This window comes from Epinephelus fuscoguttatus, linkage group LG3, assembly GCF_011397635.1.
Source record: "Epinephelus fuscoguttatus linkage group LG3, E.fuscoguttatus.final_Chr_v1".
In the NCBI taxonomy this organism is placed as follows: domain Eukaryota; kingdom Metazoa; phylum Chordata; class Actinopteri; order Perciformes; family Serranidae; genus Epinephelus; species Epinephelus fuscoguttatus.
The window spans coordinates 39,133,156-39,151,573 of NC_064754.1; the positions used below are offsets into that span (position 1 = coordinate 39,133,156).

At 41.4% G+C, this 18,418-nt stretch overlaps 2 protein-coding genes across 2 annotated transcripts; both read right to left on the reverse strand.

Annotated features, from left to right (window-relative positions):
* Positions 1-4,232: 4,232 nt before the first annotated feature.
* Positions 4,233-8,917, reverse strand: LOC125886503 (uncharacterized). Its single transcript, XM_049572753.1, has 6 exons — positions 8,645-8,917; positions 8,327-8,472; positions 8,153-8,214; positions 7,898-8,011; positions 5,830-5,928; positions 4,233-4,505 (listed from the first exon to the last, which is right to left on the reverse strand). The coding sequence occupies exons 1-6, from the start codon at positions 8,762-8,764 to the stop codon at positions 4,324-4,326; spliced, it is 723 nt and encodes a 240-aa protein (XP_049428710.1). The 5' UTR covers positions 8,765-8,917; the 3' UTR covers positions 4,233-4,323.
* Positions 8,918-13,087: 4,170 nt separating this feature from the next.
* On the reverse strand, positions 13,088-17,049 carry LOC125885763 (uncharacterized). The gene is made up of 6 exons (XM_049571528.1): positions 16,701-17,049; positions 15,421-15,563; positions 13,866-13,927; positions 13,606-13,719; positions 13,394-13,492; positions 13,088-13,291 (listed from the first exon to the last, which is right to left on the reverse strand). Exons 1-6 carry the CDS (start codon positions 17,007-17,009, stop codon positions 13,167-13,169), a joined length of 852 nt encoding a protein of 283 aa, XP_049427485.1. The 5' UTR covers positions 17,010-17,049; the 3' UTR covers positions 13,088-13,166.
* Positions 17,050-18,418: the final 1,369 nt, after the last annotated feature.

An 18,418-nucleotide genomic window follows, 5' to 3' on the forward strand; every position in this document is an offset into this window, starting at 1 on the left:
GCAGTGTTTCTGTTGGCAGGTGTAGTCTGGTAGAAAGAAAATAGTTCCTACATGAAACTGCTCACAGCAAGTTCTGTGGATTACATTGAGGTACAGTAATCTGGAAAGTGGTATTTCTGCTGAGTTTATCAAATGTTTGTTTTGGGTTTTCTGGCACTTTGGGCACCACAAGCCAAGTGCCTTTGTCCTTTTCATGTTTTTTTGCCCACGCCCCTGTGAAAGCTTAAGTCTGCCACTGGCTGTCAGCTGAATGAGCGATGATCTGCCAGACAACTGAGCCAAATGAGCAGCCACTTGCTTGTGTTTTTTTTTCTTCAGAAGAACTGTGGGAGGGATCATTTCTAACATAATTCTGCATACTTACCACAGTTCAGCTTCTATATGATTTAAGGTACAAAATACTGCAGGCATATCCATACCTCTTTACTGTTTCAGGCTAAAAGGTTGTTGAAGGTTAAGACACTCTGCCTGCATCTTAAACTCTTCCAGCTCTGCACCTCTCACAGTCCTTCTCTTGCTTGAGAGACAAGACAGATACAGAAATACACTGTGTCCTGTGCAAAAATATGAATAACTGAATTTCACAGTATATCATTTAAATTGTTCAGATATCCCACATTTAAATTTAACACCACCTGAGCATGGAAATATGTGTGACATTCACACACATAGGGCTACTGGCTATGTGTGTGAGTGATTATGCAGAGGTCTTTTAAATTGTAAAGTTTTAGTAACAAAAGAAATGTGTATTGGAGGTGCTGAGCATATGACTGGATAAATGAGACTTGGATTATACTGCAGGAGTTGTGTCACAGTTTATAAATGTTTTGGTATTTTTTTGTTATCGTTAAACGCAGTCCCCCTTGTTTTCTCAGTTGATGAAGAATTTTTCCCCTTTTGGGATTCTTTATTCACCTTGCATCATGCAAGAAGTTTGATTTATGAATTCAATGTAACACGATGTGAGTAATTGATATATGATCATTTACGGGGTTAAGTTTTCCTTTAAGCACTTAATACACACTTTTTTTCGTAGCTCAAGTTGGAACATTTTCTATGACACTTTGCATCAATTCGCATCTAATCGTGTCTTCCTGTTGACTTCGTATGTGATAGTCCTGCTTCTTGACTCGTTTATGTATCAACAGACATCACCAAAGCTATTTTAACATAATCTTGGTAACACTTAATTGTAACCTGCCAATTAGTATTTACAAACAGAATATTAACAATATATTAATTATTCATAACACCCTGTAGCACATTCTAATGTTGTTTTTAAGCAGCTATACATTTCTGTGTTTACAATGAGGAGTTCATAACGGTTTATGAATACTTAATAACATTAGTTTTGAAAACTGCCACACAAATGAACATTAACTTACTCAGGAAGAGAAGACCCATTAGTGCCCCTGCAGGCAAAAACACATGCGTGCAGCAGGGGCACTAATGGGTCACACACGCACACACACACACACACACACACACACACACACACACACACACGCACACACAGTGCTGTTGCAATGCTAGAAGCAAAGTTCGAACATAGTATGCCAGACAAAATATTTGCACAGCATTTTCAGTAATAAATTACCGTACTCACCTAGCTGGTCGGTTTGATTCAGGTTCATGCTGGCTGTGGCTGTATCAAGGACGCTAAAGCTTTCACTCACAGAAATCAACATTAAATTTACAAAATTCAGTCCCCTGTATTCAAACCTAAATGATATTCTCAGGGTCATCACTTTGCTCAATCTAATAATTTGGATTTCCCCAATGTGCCTCAAAGACAAGTGGCAATCTGTGAGGCTGAAAAATGAAGCCAAAGCAGAAGTGCCAAGAACTGCAGTTTCTTGAATGGTCACTTGAGGCTTCAAAAGCCAGTCAGTCCTTATTAGTCTTGCTCACCAGACGAAGAAAAGAAAGGTCTGGCTGCACCGACTCTCACTTTAAGATTGGAGAAAAAAACGCCCTGGCTGTTTTTATTTCTTTCAACCAATCACAATCATTCTTGGCAGTGCCACAGCAACGGTGCGCTTGAAAACTGCTACACACCTGGAAGTGGTAGGGCGGGACTTCAGCGGGTGGCTCGTTCCGCCCAATGAGAGGCTGATCTATGCAGCGAACTTCTGCCCACTCAGACTAGTCCTTATAGACCCTGCAGTAGAAATAAACATATTTACGGCCTAGAGCAAAAAACGATTTTGGTTTATATAGCTAATTTCAACAATCAACTGTGCGGGGGTGAATTTTTTTTATAACTCACCTGTTTACATTTTATTAAGGCTTAAAGTTACACATAATCAGTGGTTTGTCGCTTTGAGTGACAGAATGCTCTCAGTCAGATCCACCTTTCACTCCTCTACAGCTCTACCTTCTTGTCCAAATATGCTCACTTCTGCATCCAAAAAAACAAAACGAGACTGCAACGGCCAAAATGCCAAATTTGAGGCCTCAAAATGGGAGTCCACGAACCAATGGGTGATGTCACAGTGACTACATCCAATATTTTATATAATCTATGCTCAAAGATCAGGGTTTAAATCTATTGTTGGCACCTGCTTTCCTACAGCAGCTTATTGTTGCCATCACGACAAAATGTTTGGAGATATAACCATAAGTATATAGCCTCATAAGCTATAGCTGGTTATATGAGGTGGCAGAGGGAGTGGCCAATCTTAGACCCAAGGCATCCAAATATGTTGCTTGAATATTGTCCCTGGCATCACTATAATGATGACAGAGACATCCTGATGTGTGTCTGCATGAAACACATCGGGCTTTCAACCAATTCCAATGTAGACCCATCTGTGTCATAATAAGTTGTTCAGAGCAATGGACATAGTATACAAACCGCAACTTTGACCCAGGAGACTGGTATTCATTAATTCAGGTTGTCCAGAGCCGGGTCGCAGGGACAGGGCCTCCTACCAGTGGGACAAGCCTGAAACACCTCCAGCGGGAGTCGCCCAGGAGGCATCCTGATCAGATGCCCGAACCACCTCAACTGACCCCTTTCAACATGAAGGAGCAGCAGCTCTACTCTGAGCTCCCTCCAGATGTCCGAGCTCCTTGCCCTATCTCTAAGGCTGAGCCACGGAGAAAAGTCATTTCCACTGCTTGTATCCACTATCTCATTCTTTCAGTCACTACCCAGAGCTCATGACCATAGGTGAGGGTTGGGACATAGATGGACCAGTAAATCAAAAACTTTGCCTTCCGGCTCAGCTCCCTCTTCACCACGATGATCCGGTACAGCGCCTGCATCACTGCAGAAGCAGCACCAAACTGCCGATCCATCTCACACTCCATTTTACCTCTCAGTTGTGAACAACACCCCGAGATACGTGAACTCCCTTGCTTGAAGCAGTAACTCTCCCAACCAAGAGGGGGCAATCCATTGGTTTCCGGCAGAGAGCCATGGCCTCAGATTTGGAGTTGTTTTCATCCTGACCGCTTCACAATAGGCTGCAAACCGCCCCAATGCCAGCTGACGGTTACGGTGGGATGGAGCCAACAGAACCATATCATCTGTAAAAAGCAGAGATGCAATTCTGAGGTCACCAAACTGGACCCCTTCCTCCCCCTAGCTGTGCCTTGAGATCTTGTCCATGAATATCACAAACAGAATCGGTGACAAGGGACAACCCTGGCAGATGCCAACGCCCACTGAAAATGGGTATATATATATATATATATATATATATCTTGTTTTTTTCCATTGGTTTATATTTCTTCAGTTAAAAACTTTAAACGCATGCTGTCCACCTGAGTGGACATGTGAAAAACTCCTTTAAAAATGCATGTTTTAAAAAATGAACTTCATAATTATTTTTTTCCTGCCTAAAGAGGAATAAAACACTGGAGAAAAAAATCTTGACTGATGTTATAATAATTCATGCATGAAAAGGCGAAGGTAACAAAAACTGGCAGATTCCTATTTCAAGATGACTACATTAAAGAAAACATACTCATTATATTATATTATATTCCACTTCTGCCAATATTTCACCCTAAATCCTACACACTGGACCTTTAATACTTTCCTGGTGATGAATTACGCAAATTGAACGGGGGCCCCTTTTGGTAACTGTGAGTTCAATTTCAGAATACAATACAAAGATACGATTTTACATGTCAGTTACAATACAGAAAAATAGAAGAAATCTAAATGAATTTGTTGATAATTACTCTAAAATAAATAGTAAAAGACAGAGGAACAACAGTCATACTTTGTGATTATTATTTTTATTGGCTCAATTCTCTGCAGACAATATGGCCTCTTCATTATGTGAGCATGTCATCACATTCTTGAAGATGTTAATAGTAGTCGTCTGTTTCAATAAGGCTACTGGTGATAATGTCGGAAAGCATCTGTATTCCACCTTCAGTGTCAGTGATTCTCTCAATCATGCTGAAAATCTGAGGACTTATGCTTTTCATGGCACTGGTTAGATCAGTGGTTTCTGTCCCTGGGGAGGCAGACTCATCTGGGCAAAAACCTGTGAGGTAAACAATTGTGAATTAATAGTATTTATTCCAGGGTAGAAGGATTCATGAATGCACAGCCCTTCGACCACTGTAGCTGCTGAACAGAATAAAGGCAGAAACATAGGGCTCTAGTTTCCCAGCGCAGCGCAGGGTGGCTCAGGGTGGCAAACCCTGCGCAGAGCTAGTTTCGAGCAGCGCAACCCGAGGCGCGCTCTGTTTGGTAGTTTGGCAGACTGAGGTGCGCTGAGATGGGTGTGGCGGCGCAGCAGGGGGAGGTGTCGACAGATCCAGCTTGGTGCAGTGACAATTTCGGCCAAAAGGCTTCGCCGAAGGTGCGCTAAAAGCTCGCCAGCTGAAACCAGGTCTATTGTCAGCGCAGGGGGAGCGCAGCCGGTATAAGCCGAAGTTTGGCTGACCGGCGGACAGTGCGCACACGTCACCAAAACCTCACAGGCAGGTTTCCAGAATATCAGGCACAGTAACGATGCAATAAATACCCACAAAAACACTATTCAATGCAACTACTGTATCTGCAATCAGCACATAAATGTATCTCTCTATCGACTGTCCCGTCACATCTGATGTCAGATCAAAGGGGATTGGCACCGTTTGGCACGTTTGGCACGCGTAATGGAAACCCAACCTGATTTGATTAACACAGCTGCAAACTAATGAGTTCACATCCCTCTCAGCCAACCACAAACAGCCACAGCATCAGATAGGGAGTATATATTCAGCATCAGCAGGCTACCTTTGCATCATCAGCCCGTGGAGGTCTGCTCGCAGTTCCGTATATTCGGACACTGCGAGCTTGGACCTCCCGGACCAAAACATCAGTTTTCTCCTGGGAGGAGTTTGGCCGTCTGATGCTGTTGCTCTCTTCTGCCATGGCGAATTGAGTAAACTCTCATTACGCCTTCGCGCGGCGCATTTAAGGGCGAGGAGAGGGGCTCATTTGATTGGTGTGATGTGTGTAAAACCCACTCCACGCCTTCTCTCGTCCCTCTTTCCGACTTGCGCCGGTAGGAGGGACGGAGGTGGGATAGAGGAGTAGCTGCGCCAGGGCGCAGGGCATGCCAAACTTGCACAATCCGCCTGGCCACACCCAGCTGGCAAAGCGCAGGTGCGCTGCACCTCCGCCTTGCCCGGTCTGCGAAACTAGAGCCCATAGACTTTAACTCACAGCTCAGAGGATAAAACATTAAGCATTCAACATTTCTTCATAAAAAAAGTGAAAACTGAGCATGTTCGCAAACTCAGGGGACATACTGCTGAATAACATATGTAGCTTTGGTTTCACGGCCTTGCAGCTTGATTATGTGTGAAAGTTCATACCTTTTTCTGAGTCCAGGACAGCAGGCGCTGGTAAGTTCAGACACTCGACCTGCTTTTTAAAGTCAACCAGCTCAGCAGCAGTCACACTTTTTCTCCTGCCTGAGAAACAAACAAAGGAGCTATACAGTGCTCTGGGTGTACGCAGGGTCAGTCAAGTAACTTCAGAGATTTAAACACAAGAAAATGGACTCAGTGTTATTTTATTCAATATATAATGAAATCAAATATTTTAAGATACGTATAAATAATGTATACTTTGTAAATTAAAAAACAATATAATTTTACATAGCATAAAGCACTGCTGTGTCTAAGCACATCGTTACAGACCTGCTGGCATGGCTGTATACTGTTGGTCTTGTTTTCCTATTAACCCTGCATTAATGTGGTGTTGGCATAATCTCCAATTGCTCACTGGGAAAATTCAAACAAACACTGAACTCTGAAGCCGGACTCGAAAATTCAGCAAACATTTTGGAATACAGTACCTAAGTACCCAAAACTGCAGTTCCTCTAATGGCCACTTGAGGCTGGCTCCAAGAGTGAGTCACTCCCCATTGACCCCCATGTTAAAATGTCCAACTTTACAGCAGAAGTAAACATGTTTACAGCCTGGCACAAAAACAGTTACGGTCTTTATGGCTAACTTGAACATTTATGACAGCTGTGCGATGGGTGAATCTTTATATAACTCACCCTTTTCCATTTTATTAAAGCTTTGCATAATTTAGGGCAGGCTGCTTTGAGTAACAGGCTGTCTGCGAGGCTTCACCATAGTCTGTGAGTCAGATCCATTCTTTGCTTCTCTACAGCTGCAACCTCTTGTCCAAATATTGTCACCTCTGGCTACCCAAGATGGTAACAGCCAAAAGGCTTTAAAACGGGAGTCCACAAACCAGTGGGTGATGTCACAGTGGCTGCCTCCATCATTTTTATACAGTCTATGGGTGTAACATGACACAACATAATTATGTGACGTATCTATGTAGCATACTTAACATTACATTAAAATAAGTCAACAATGACTTTTGTTTTCACACAGAACACAAACAGTGTTCTCCTGGGGGAAAGTCCTGTGTTTGTCTGTCCCGTCCACCACCTCCATACATGGACTTTCTTGCTTTTTATACCACAACCATTGCTTAGAGCATCAAATATTGTCAGATAAATGTAGTGGAGTAAAAAGTACAACTATAGTAAAATAAGAATAAAGTACCATAAAATAGAAATATTCAAGTACAATACAGTGCAGGACACATTGCAAAGACTAGGGTGACAGCTGCTAACTGACGGCTGACTGTCGGCTTAATGTGTCAGGGCCTTAAAAGACTTTGTGGAGAGATTTTGTAGCTTAATATCTAAGGTTGAATTAGGCCACCATTGTTTGTTGTTGTTTTTTTTTTTTTAAAGATTTTTTTGGGGGCTTTTTAGCCTTTAATGTATAGGACAGACAAGCGTGAAGGGGGAAGAGAGAGAGGGAGTGACATGCAGCAAAGGGCCACAGGCTGGAGTTGAACCCGGGCCACTGCGGCAACAGCCTTGTACATGGGGCGCCTGCTCTGCCACTAAGCCACCAGCGCCCCAGCCCACCATTGTTTAATGACATTATTGTACTTACAGGAGTTCTTCAGTTACAGGAGCATCAATGTGATTAAATATCTTGATTTGTTATTTATTTAATTCACTGGATTATAAAATGTCTGCTTGTTTTATCTAAATAATCTCAACAGAGTTTCCAGAAAACGTTTTGTATCATAATACTGAGATACAGACAGTTCCAGTAATTGATTATGACTGGCCGAGCTCAGTTCAAAACCATTGTGAAACATTCTGTAAACACACAGTTGTGACCGCATTTCAATTACAGTATTACTCCACGTCGTGCCTAACAACACCCCTTAGCTGTTCTAAAATCATTGTGAACCACAGTCTCTTTCGGCTGATTGCTTTAGTGTAAACACTGATCTCAGTGCTGGTCCATTTCAACAAGAACATCTTGTGAATTCTTTGATTGTAAAAGTGATGACATTTCTTCTACATTTATTTTTTCAGTTTGTATCACAAGTCTTACTCAGAAGCTGGAGACCTCTGTATGTATTTGCCTCAAGGGTGTACTTCGAGTAGAGAACAAGGCAGTCAGGGCACCTCGTATTCAGCATGACCTCAGAAGCAACGTAAGGTTCCACTGGTGATACACACATACATGAACACACATCAACACAAACACAGTGTGCTGTTGCAGTGTTGGACACAAAGTCTAAATTTGTTTGTGCAGGTACATGGTCAGTCAAATGTTTGCACAGCATGTTTAATTAACACTACTCACCCATAGAGAGAGTGCTGTTTGCCAAGGTCATCTTAATGGTGACAGTGAAGCACCGGCCTAATCTGTCATATGAAGACATTTTCAACACTTAGAAGTTGGAAAGAACATCACTGGACAATCTATACACTACTTATGCTTCAAAATAACCCAAATTGAATTCAGACTTGAAATTACACTTTTTGATACTGTTGAACAGTGATGGCATCACTCTCGTTAGCAGCTGTGATTTTGCTCCAAGCAGTCTCCAAGAACATCTTCGTCAGGATTTTGGATGCTGGCAAGTTTGTGCTTTCTGCTATGGCCATCCACTTGCCAAGCAGCTGAAACAGACGGTGCCCCCCTCAGTTACATGACATGACAAATAGGTGGTGCATGTTTTTGTTATTTTCATAATTTATTATTTTTTTTGCTCAACGAAACAAAAAACGGTCCAGCATTCACAAAGAGAGATTGTGAGAGACAGGTGTTGAGTGAGATTAGAGGGTATCTTACCTGCTCTGTTCCACTGATTTCAGTAGTCTGGATCAGACTCTCACAGCTGCTCACAGGAGCTGACTGCCCAATGGACATAAGACTGAGCACAGCCACAGCGACATAAATGAACTTCATCATAGCTCGCCACGTCTACTTACACAGAGATTCTAAATCAGTGTGTCTTTGCCTATTGCATTGATGGTTAACTTTAAGTGGACTGTGTCTGCTTCAAAGTAAAAATAGTGCATTCATGTGCAGAAGCCTATTCCATCTGCAGTTCTGAGCTGTTTACACGAGTTGAAATCTGGTTGATAGGTCAATGAAGTTAATAATTTATAGGTGTCTATTCAAACAGCCAAATAAGGTCTCCAAAACTGGAGAAATGCCAGAAGTGTTGATGTCAGGTGCCTACTCTAAAATAACCCCAAAATGTAGTATGTACAGGAACAAAGGTTCAAAGAATAACAAATATTGAGAAATTAACAGGGATTAAATTTTGAAGGAAGTACAATTGCATTGTTGTTCATAATAATTTAGGCAGTGTCTTTATTTAGGATCACTGTGGCCTGAGGGTAGAAGCTCTCCCTGAGCCCCTCATTGCTGGCCTGGTGTAACCGGTACCTTCTTCCTGATCTCAACAGGGAGAAAAAAAGCTGTTATCCAGGTGGTTAGAATCCTCTGGGATTCTCCTGACCTTATTTTTGCAGCGCCTAGTGTAAATATGCTTTATGCAGGGTAGAGCAGGGGGTCAGCTGAACGAACCACTCTTTGCAGGGCCTTGCGGTCCTGTTTGGTGCTGTTCCCTATCAGTATTTAGGGTGATACCCTCAATTTCTTCAGGCATCTGAGGTAAAACTGATTGAAACTGATTTGGCTTAGGGGCCAGTATTTATTTATTACCCTCTAACACCATGAATGTTCCTTCCCAGGGTCTTTTGCTTGACCTGGTTAAAGTTTGATGTATATTTCCTCAACTGAAAATGCTGAATCTCACGTGATTTCATATGTAAAATGTCGGAATGTAGAAAGGATCACGACCAAAAAGATATAATGCACAAGGCAACCATATGATAAAGAACATACATTTATAACAAATATATAAATCTAGTGGGAGATTCAAATCATCAGTCGGAGATCCTTTGGTCGACTGAGATTGCCTCAAGTTGAGCAGTCTTGGTTTTTTCTGTCTTGTGTTGTGCAGTGTACCTCTGGGGATGATTTGATCCCCATATTTTGCTGCAGAGTGAGAGCTTGCGACTTTCACACTACTCTTTAGTACAGACAGCTGCAGAGGTAGCATTATCTTCTCTCTCCTGCTTAGAAGTGGTGAATTTACAACTCATAGCAGCTTAATACGACACAGTGTCTGTTTTTTGTTCGATATCTTGTGTCATCAAAAAATGTTGCACATTTCTGATCACAACAGCCCAGTTAGCTTGTTTACTATGTAATATGAATACCACTGTCACACTGAATGTCCTGCTGAGCCTCGTTCAAACTTTAAAAACTCCTCATGGAAAAAAGAGTAATCATCGAATAGTCGTACTGAACAGCCATATCTGATTTGATAGAGACAGTTCTGAGTTGGGTACAAATCTATGCAGTATATGCAAAGTCTGACACAGTGGTCAAATGAGAAAGCTTAAATAAAATGTTAAAGTGTAATTGCCCAAGAAAAGAACAAAATTTCTGGTGCTAGTACCAGCTGAGGGTGGGTGTGGATTAAATGCAGAGATGGGGACTCGAGTCATTGTGACTTGGACTCGAGTTGACTCGAGTCGCTGTTTTGATGACTTGTGACCTGACTTGACAAAAAATAAAAGACTTGAGACTTGACTCGGAAGACTTGGAAGTTAAAGACTCAGGACTTGACTTGAGACATGATGACTTGAATGACTTGATTGTTATTCACATCATGTTTTCAGTTAGAATATAAAATTAATAAATTAATTTAAAAAATAATGTTGATTACCCGGTAGGAGCACAGGCTGAGAATGCCGTTGTCATGATTGGATCACTACCCTATCAATCAGTCATGCCCTCTCTACATACCTTAGGTGTTTATTGGAGAAACAGGCCCTCTTATATCAGATAGGCATCAACATGTCAGTGGGAGGCGTACCGAAAGTCATCGTCTTTGGCTTTCGGAATTACCATTATTACGGCAAAAGACGAACAGCACAGTGCAAGACATCTCGGACAGCCAGACGACAACTTCAAACTTTGTTCGTCATTTGAAGAGCCATTCTGCCCAGTAAGTGCTTGTCAGTTAGCTAATATTATCTGGTTAGTCGGTAGTTAGCTAACATTAGCTTGATACAATAAGGGGGTGGTGTGGGGTGGGGTGGCGGTGTGGGATGTTTTGGTAGAACTTGTTTTTTAATTTATTTGCTAACATTAACCCCAGAAAACGTGAGCGAACATTCCGACCGGTTCATCACAAGACCGGCTGTACGTTTTATGAACGAGCAACACAGGGTTAAATGAGCTAAATGGGTGATTTTGGCTGCTGCCTTGGTTAGTGTGTGTGTATGTGTGTGTGTGTGTGTGTGTGTGTGTGTGTGTGTGCGCACGCTGCAAAGTAAACATTGCAGCGATGAAGTCAGCAACAGCTTGACAACCATGTAAGTCTTGCCATGGCGGCAGCTGGCTAATTGAGACTCCCTGCTGCACTCTTTTTTTTCTTTACCAAAAATCAGCTGTTTCATTTCAGGAAGCCATATGAATCAGTCAATTTGAGGTGGAGTGGGCAGAATCTGGACCCAAGCAACATGATTTTAAGAAAGAGATACTGCTGTTGAGAATTTCAATTTAGTTTTTTTGTTTTTTTGGGACTTTGAGCAAGTCGAGTGCCATCTGGTTCCTTTACATTCAAAAGAGGGCCACCATCTGTACGACTGATATCTCCAACACCCTGCAAGTCACACCAAAACAATCTAGACTCTTAAATAGCACTACAGGTAAGAGGGAAAATATGAAGCCTATTTTTGATTTTGGGGTTAACTGCCCCTTTAAGTAGTCTTTTAGTATTCTGCTGCAGTTTTTTTGTTTTTGTGGCGTACATGGCTTTCGATGACAGCTGCTAATGGGCCCCAACTGCAGTTTCAAACAGCTGTGTGTGACTCTCTGATCAATTGGTATCTATGACAGCTGGCCTTATGCCTGTCTTTTGGGGGGCAGTTCCTGTGGTCAGAGGGTCTGAGGACTTTTCTCCTATGTTCGTCCAGTGCTGGTTGCTTGTTGCAAGACCAATATGATATGCTCCTCTACCCTAGTTGTCCTAGAACATACGTAGCCAAATGCAGTGTTACAGTAAAATACAATAAGGATGCTCCAACTACTACCACTAATTATAATAATAACAAGTCCATACCGCTTGAGTACAGCATACCATACCATGACTTAGTCATACCAAAAATTAGAAAAACAAACATTGGTCCACAGGGGGAGCCACAGCGATCGGTCGCATTTTAGCCATTTTAAAGCATTTTTCTGTTGTTATAGTTCCACCCAGTTGCCAATTAGAGTTAAATTTCTCCAGTCACCTTGAGGCGTCCTGTTCTACATATCTACCAAGTTTAGTAAAAATCAATATGGCAGTTAGGCCTAGATAAGAAATTTGCTCTCTAGCACCCCCATTTTGTTTGATGGGGTCAATAATGGAGGGGTCCCCTCAGATTATGTGTGGTCATATGCCTACAACGTTGCGTGGTGATCGGTGAAACCCTTGAGGTGTTATACACCTTTTTTTTTTTTTTTTTGACAGGACAGTGAAGCGTGAAGGTGGGAGAGAGAGAGAGGGAGACACACGCAGCAAAGGGCCACAGGCCGTACCCGAATCCGGGCCACCGCGGCAACAGCCCTGCACATAGGGCGCCCCCTCCACCACCAAGCCACCGACGCCCCATGTTATACACCTTTATGTGATGAGCCACGCCCTCCACAATATTCATTGCCTTATAGAAGTTCAGTTTTAGTAAGTTTTCCAACTTTTGCCAAGAGGGAACTTTAGATATTGGTCCCTAGATTATGTTCACCGAGTTTCATGCAGATCTGTCAAACTTCCTAGGGAAAGACTGATTTTAAGTGTTTTTCAAAAAATTCAAAATGGCGGAAAATCTGTATAACTGGAAGTTATGGGTTCTTGAGGTAAATTTGTTCCTCATGAGGAGAGGCATCTCTGTGCAAAGTTTCATGTCTCTACGACATACGGGGCATGAGATATGCCCAATCAAAGTTTGCAATTTCAATCAGTTGCTATAGCGCCCCCCTTTGGCCAATTGATGTAATATTACTTCATTCGCATCCTCCCATGACCCTCTACCACTGTGCCAAATTTCACATGGATTGACCAAGTCAGTGAGGAGAAAAACGTGGAACAGACACACAGACACACCCACAGACAGACAGAATTTTCGTCAATATATAGTAAGATAAAACAGGGAAGTTCCTCCATCATAATTTAACATTTTTTCAATTTATTATGTATTTCAGGGGGAAACAATCCATGCTTTCTGATACAAAACGAGAACTCTGTTAATCAGTTCACAAACATATCAACAAAAGCATCCAGGAGTCTTGCGACTCGATGTGCCATCTTGGCCTCTAAAAAGAAGTTGAAGGTGCCGATCCCCTCTGCTGGTGAGCTGTCTTCTGGGCAGAGTTCTGTGTACATACACATTAAATATAAGTCACAAAATAAACTGCTCTGTACAGCATTATAGAGGCACAGTATGTGGAGATACTGTAAATACTTGAAATCCTCACCTGAGTTTGTGTCTATCATTATGGGCGATGGCATTTGGAGACACTCTGCTTGTTTCTCGAACATCTCCACATCAGCAGGTGAGACACTCTGTCTCCTGCCTGGAAATAAAAAAAGAGTCAGAAACATTTAATCAGAAACATAGTCATGTGCTTTACTGTGTTACATAAAGGCCACTTCAGTGTTTTAGGGCTGGTAAGTGAGTGTTACTTACTAAAAAGCAAAAGAGTTGTGAATGTCTCTTTGCCAGAGATAATTTCTTCATAGACAACCAGACAGTCGGAGCAGTCAGTCTTCAGATAGACTTCCTTGAGGTAAAAAGGTCGCTCTGTGAAAAAAATACACACATACACACACACACACACACACACACACACACACACACTCACAAACAGGATATCGTAGGAAATTATGCAAGTGTGTGAGCGCAGGTTTGCATTCATCTCCAATACATTGTGGCTCCTCTTCACTCACCAATTATTATTGTGCTGTTTTCAAAGGTCACATTATATGTAAGGCTGGAACATTTGCCATATCTGTAAAGAAAAAAATGAAGGCTGCATCAGAACATAATATAATGACAGATTCTTTAGTAAGCCAGCAGAATGAAACAGCTATACATAAACTACTGCACCCCATGTGTTAAATTTGACGTAATTAAAGCTCTTGTAATCAATATTTTTATATTACAATGGATCAAATGACTTTAAGTATGTGAATGGTGCTGCTTGTAGTGATGAACCCACAGAGTATTATCACCCTAGAGTTTCTCTGTGGATGTGCAAATATGCAACTGTTTGCTTGCAAGTTCACCATTGCAACTTGATAAGCTGACACGATGTTAAAGTTATGTTTACAGCTTGTTTGCACTGCCCCCAAGTGACCAAAAATCACTTCATGCAGGTTTAGATATATTTACATTTACTCTAAATTTCACTGAGAGATTAATAGTAAATGTGATGTTGACATCACATCAAAGTATTACATTTTTTGGACGGGGACACCATCTTTTAAGGATTGCACTGTGTTACCTGTGCCTGCTAATTGTTGATTAGTCTATTAAAGGTAAATAAGTAGCTTAGACCTTGGAGTGGAAACAAAAAGTTTTTCATCTTTCCCCAGCATTTCCAAGTGGTATTATTGTTAAACAGATCGCTTTCTGTTTTCCTCAGAGCCTAGCAACTACCACAGTCTCCAGAGTTACTTTAATTGTTGTATCACTGTCCACATGGATGGAATACTGAAAGGGCCTGTCGAGCAGAGGCCCAGGGGCCCAAAGTGTCAGTGGGCCCCCTGGCTTCAACTTCAACATGTCACTCAAATTAACATGCACAGACTAGGAAGAGACTCAAAATGACCACAAAAACACCACAAAGAGATGCAAAGGAACTGCAATGAGACACTGAATAACTATAAAAATGGGCAAAACAGCCACAAAGAGACACAAAACAACTAAAAACAACAAAATAAAACTTTAAAGAGACAAAAAACAACTACAAAAAGACACAAAACCCCAAGGAGATAAAAAAAAATTACCCAAAAAACATAGTCTGTGTGTCTTGCTCCTGTGTAGGAGAGGTGGTCGGCCTTTAAAATATCTGTGCCCAACTTCCCACCTGTCTTATAATCCATCCATTAACGTCCATCATTTTCCCTAGTGGGAATAGTTACTGCAAAGAACTAACATTGTGAGATCTACTGATAGCTCTACCAGGGAAAACAAAAGCGCAACCTTCCTGTTTTGGTTGTGCAGTAGTTGACGCACTTCCTTTGTGCTGTAAATGGATCCTTCATTTTCCCCAGTGTCAGACAGATCTGTATAGTGAAAGTGGGGTTTACAGGCTATACGCTGATGGTGTCATTATTCTAGAGCCATTACACTGTTTAATCCACATTTACTTCATTATGATAAGTCAAAGCAACTTTAATTGAAAACACATTAACTGGAACCTGTGGAGCCCTACTCTGCCTAACAGCAGAAACATGTGGCTTCCAGCTGTGTGTTGTGTTAGTGTGGGTGGGGATTTACGTTCTCTGAGCCTGGATGATATTGAGGATGTTGCTCTGGGTGGTTGCAGTGATGTTCAGCCAGACACTGCTGAGCAGACGGCCCAGGGAGCGGCTTCCTGGGAGGTCAGAGCTCCCTCCGATGTACACCCACTTTCCTAACATCTGGAGCACACAGACAGATCACAGAATATTAATATTTATCAACCTCTGGGGCCGGGCCCTCCTTGGGGTACACTTGAGAAGTGTATTTGTTTGATATACAACATTAAATATGTTTGAACTATAAAATCAATATCATATTAACATTTGGAGGTCCCTCCATGCTCGTAAAACTACTTTATCAAAAAAATGCTGCCCTATTAAAATTTGGTAAAGCTTTGTGTTAGATGTCTGTAATTTGAGGTCTAAATAATTTCCTAATATTCAATAAGAAAGAACAATAAAGAACAATAATTTTTGTACTCATTATCAGGAGAGTGGAGACAGTGTGTGCTATAGCATAATGTAGCATAAGTCCATTAGTCGGAGCACAGCAGGTCAGCTGGTTGTGCAAAAATTTGAGATTTTTCTACAGACACGCATGAAATACAGGAAATTACAGATGCCAATTGATAATGAATGATAAAGCAATATTTACCCATATATTAATGCCACTTTCTTTAAAGGACATTTCTGTTTTCATTATAATTTGTCCCATATTAAATAGTGCACTTGCTGCTAGCTCACCAAGCACCACTGAGATAGCTAATAAGGCTCAGCTGATGAGCACGTTATTAATGTTTACATCGCATGCTGTCATGAGCATGAGTCTCTCGTCCATGAGTAGATGCACGCTTCCTTCTGCGCAGTGATTTGGTTGGCAGGTGTAGGTCAGTAGCAAGAAAACAGTTCCTACATGAAACTGCTCACAACAAGGTCTGTGGATTATCTTGAGTAACCAGGTCATGATTTATTTTTCTTTCGTTTTTCGATTGTATTTTTTTTTGGCACTTTGAGCACCACAAGCCACGTTCCATTACACTGGAGAGAAGGCAGACATCAGCACGATATCTCCACAGCTCAAGGACAACAAATTCACCAATCAATCTAAATTAATAAATGGCACTACAGGTGAGATTTTATGTCAGACTTTGGAAAGGCTTAATTTTATTGTGTAAGACAGCAGAGGTTGTGTACTTATGCAGTATAACTATGTATCATTGAATTTTATCTGAGGAAACCAGAGATGTTCTTTTTAACGCTGGCAAAGAATCTGGTTGAAATCAAACAGATACTCAAGATGCAAAGTAAAGCACTTACGTCGTCATGACTGACAGTTATAGGTTTGACCAGACTGTCACAGCTGCTCAGAGGAGCAGACTGTCCCAGTGAGAGAAGACCCAGCAACACAACAGCAGCAGCACACTTCTTCATCCTGTAGATGGCTCTTATGTTGTTTCTCTCAAGCTTTCCAGCCAAAGCGGTGGTATTTGATGAGATGGGACAAGAATGTGTTGAGCTTTCTTTCTGTGCCTCCCAGTATGTATTCCACACAGCTTTTTTTGTCTTCAGGCATACGTTTTCACTGCCTGCCACAAACCTTACATCAAGTCTCCCTCCTGGAGGCATATATTCACTTTTCTGTGTGCTGATGTAACCAAAGCAAACAGCCCAGGGGCAAGAGAGGGGGAGAGACTTTGACCTGTTGGAGGAACCAATGGAATCTTGATCCAATCACATGAGGCTGTTACATAGGCCTACATTTTGTATGCTAATGTTTTTTCTGTGATAACCCCCTCTGATCTGTCACTCATACATGCAATCTAACAGAAAAATGTCTACGTTTTTCATTCTATGAACATATTTTCACATTTTCAATCACAGCTCCCCTGTTAATCAAAGCCACTCAATGAACCTTTACTGGCAGTATTTATTTTAATTACTGTGATGAAGGATGTATTCAAAACATTTACTGTAGTAAAGGTAGGACCACCACACAGTGGAGGCAAAAAATCATAATACAAAAATAATTACAAATCAGTTCACAAACATTTCAACAATGGCATCCAGGAGTCTTGCAGCTTTATGTGCTATCTTGGGCTCTAAAAAGGAATTCATGGCATTGATCCCCTGTGTGGGTGAGCTGTTGTCTGGGCAGAGTTGTGTGTACATACACATTATAAGTCACCAAACAACTGTACATTTCCTGTAACATCAGGAAACTGTGGCTTGATGAACACATGTGTGCAGGAAACATCTTTACATGTCATATGAAGTGGTGGAGAAGATACACCTTACACCACCACCATGAATTTTGCAGTGGCAGGTACTCATCAAATACTTGTTGTTTGAAGCCAAATTCAAAGAGGCGTGATATTAATGTATTTCATATTGGGATATCCAGCCCTTTTTAAGACTTTAAAATACCCCACTTGGAGTATTACTTTATGTCTGATGTGGTTTCTCCACAAAAAGGTGCAATTACTTCATTCTAAATTGTCAAAACCACAGTTCCTGTCTTGAGGTTGTATGCCTCCGCAAACCACTCACGTTGCACTTACAGTTTACAACCATGTCTGTGAAAACATGGATGTTTCACACACATCTTCAACTTAGCAGCACAGAAGATCTAAACAATCAGCACAGTTTCAAGGTGGACACCCAAGATCAGTGACACCAATTAAATATCTTCATAAATTTCTCCCCTTCTTCTCCTGAGTTACGGCGTTGAATAATGGCCAGAAGTGTTTTTGCACATTACAATGTCACAGTGAAGCTGACCTTTGACCTTTTGGATACATCATCATGTTATCATTAGGTCCTATTAGATATTTGTGTTAAGTTTGAACGTAATTAGTGTATGAATTCTTAAGCTGTGGTCAAGAACATGTTTTGAGAGGTTTCAGTGACCTTGACCTTTGACCACCATATTCTAATCAGTTCAATCTTGAGTCCAAATGGACATTTGTGCCAAATTTTGGGAAACTCTCTCTTGAAATATTGCATTTATGAGAATGAGATGGATTGAGATCACAGTG

What these genes read in the sequence shown, in the direction of transcription:
- LOC125886503 (XM_049572753.1), bottom strand. Translation starts at nt 8,764, where the DNA reads ATGATGAAGTTCATTTATGTCGCTGTGGCTGTGCTCAGTCTTATGTCC. An exon ending in AAATCAGTGGAACAGAGCAG is followed by an intron (nt 8,473 to 8,644) that starts GTAAGATACCCT and finishes CGTCTGTTTCAG; the next exon opens with CTGCTTGGCAAGTGGATGGC. An exon ending in TGTCCTGGACTCAGAAAAAG is followed by an intron (nt 4,506 to 5,829) that starts GTATGAACTTTC and finishes TTTACCTCACAG; the next exon opens with GTTTTTGCCCAGATGAGTCT.
- LOC125885763 (XM_049571528.1), bottom strand. Translation starts at nt 17,009, where the DNA reads ATGCCTCCAGGAGGGAGACTTGATGTAAGGTTTGTGGCAGGCAGTGAA. An exon ending in TAACTGTCAGTCATGACGAC is followed by an intron (nt 15,564 to 16,700) that starts GTAAGTGCTTTA and finishes TGTGTGCTCCAG; the next exon opens with ATGTTAGGAAAGTGGGTGTA. An exon ending in CACAACTCTTTTGCTTTTTA is followed by an intron (nt 13,493 to 13,605) that starts GTAAGTAACACT and finishes TTTTATTTCCAG; the next exon opens with GCAGGAGACAGAGTGTCTCA.